Genomic DNA, 1,358 nt, shown 5'->3' with positions numbered 1-1,358 from the left:
AGAGTTTAGTGTCTGGGATAGAGAAAGTCATCAGTCAGTGGCCAATATAGCTGAGCATCCTGACCATTAAACATTCCCAATTTCATTGTTTAGAGACTGCCACGGTTTTCTGGTATTTGTTTTCCCACTTGTTAATTCTCAGTGTAAGTAAGAGATCCACAAAAGACGGTTCTTTCTACTTCACCTTTCGAATCTTCTTCAATTCCACAATTAAAGACTTGAAAACACTCTCAGGAGACTATCAAGAAGTAAATAGCTTTTATTAAGACCTCCATTAGAAAACATCAAGACTTTTAACACTACTCCAAAATAGAAGATGAGAAATGGGGATTAGGGAGTAACCACAAACTTGGTGGCATATAGTGCACACATAAGGACTTGGCTCATTAAACCCGTCATTCCTAGAGCTCACAGCAAAAGAGGAATGACATTTGCTCTAAGCAGTTTGTGAAACAGGAGTACTGGGCTTCTGAATATTGTTCACATCACAATACTCACAAGTCCTGGGTTGTCTCTCGAGAGAAGTATCAACCGGTGATTCCAACTGTACTAGAGATGCACGCTTGGAAACCCTGTGGTTGTGAGTAACATATTTATACCTATCTTAGAGGGCTTCGGAGAAACAACACGTTATGTATAATTAAAATGGAGAAATAATAGTTTTTCCAGGTATAAATGTACATTTGAAATTTTAAAATAAATAATAGTTCTAAGGGAAGATTGGCCTGTATTTCAAAATAAAATAATGCTAAAAAGTCCTTAAAGTGAATTTTACATTTGCTTTCATTTTTATTGTTAAGTACAGCTATGAAAACCAAGTCACATGGGCTTAAGCTTTTCTTCCCAGTTTGGGGGAGCCACCGAGACAGCAAGTCCCAGGAAGGCATGCTCTTGGATGTCCTGCTCGCTCCCCGTCCCTAGCATGCTCTCCCTCTGCTTCTGCCCAGCCCCCCACCATTTTCACTTTGAGGTTTTAAAATCAAGACACAGTCTAGGAAGGTCTCAGAATGACCCATCGTCACAAAACGAAGGCAGCATTAGGCTGTGAAAGCATCGGATCTTTGGCAAGGACGGTCCTCCATTCTCATCTGCTCTCCAGCAGTCAGGGGCTTTACAGATCTGTTTTCTCTTGATAACGACACCAGCATGCAGCCCGCTGGCTGTCCAGGTACGGCTTGCAGCCTAAATGGATGACGCTGTCAAAGAGGAGCTCCACCGTTGTTTCACATGCTGCAGAGTAAAGAGAGTGAGTAACTGGAGAGTGAGTCCCCATTGCCCTTGTCACACACCATGAGTCCCCATTGCCCTTGTCACACACCGTAACTGGAGAGTGAGTCCCCATTGCCCTTGTCACACAC

General features: G+C 42.8%; 1 protein-coding gene across 1 annotated transcript in view; it reads right to left on the bottom strand.

Annotated features, from left to right (window-relative positions):
* Positions 1-243: 243 nt before the first annotated feature.
* Pla2g12a (phospholipase A2 group XIIA) overlaps positions 244-1,358 on the bottom strand; it is a 12,302-nt gene continuing 11,187 nt past the window's right edge. Inside the window, exon 4 of the mRNA XM_021196525.1 lies at positions 244-1,230. Within this exon, the coding sequence (XP_021052184.1) occupies positions 1,112-1,230 (119 nt within the window). The 3' untranslated portion in view covers positions 244-1,111. The remainder of the gene's footprint in view (positions 1,231-1,358) is intronic.

Source organism: Mus pahari, chromosome 4 (genome assembly GCF_900095145.1).
Source record: "Mus pahari chromosome 4, PAHARI_EIJ_v1.1, whole genome shotgun sequence".
NCBI classification, from domain to species: Eukaryota; Metazoa; Chordata; class Mammalia; order Rodentia; family Muridae; genus Mus; species Mus pahari.
Note: the sequence above shows the minus strand (reverse complement) of the source record. Positions and strands in the feature narration are given on the sequence as shown.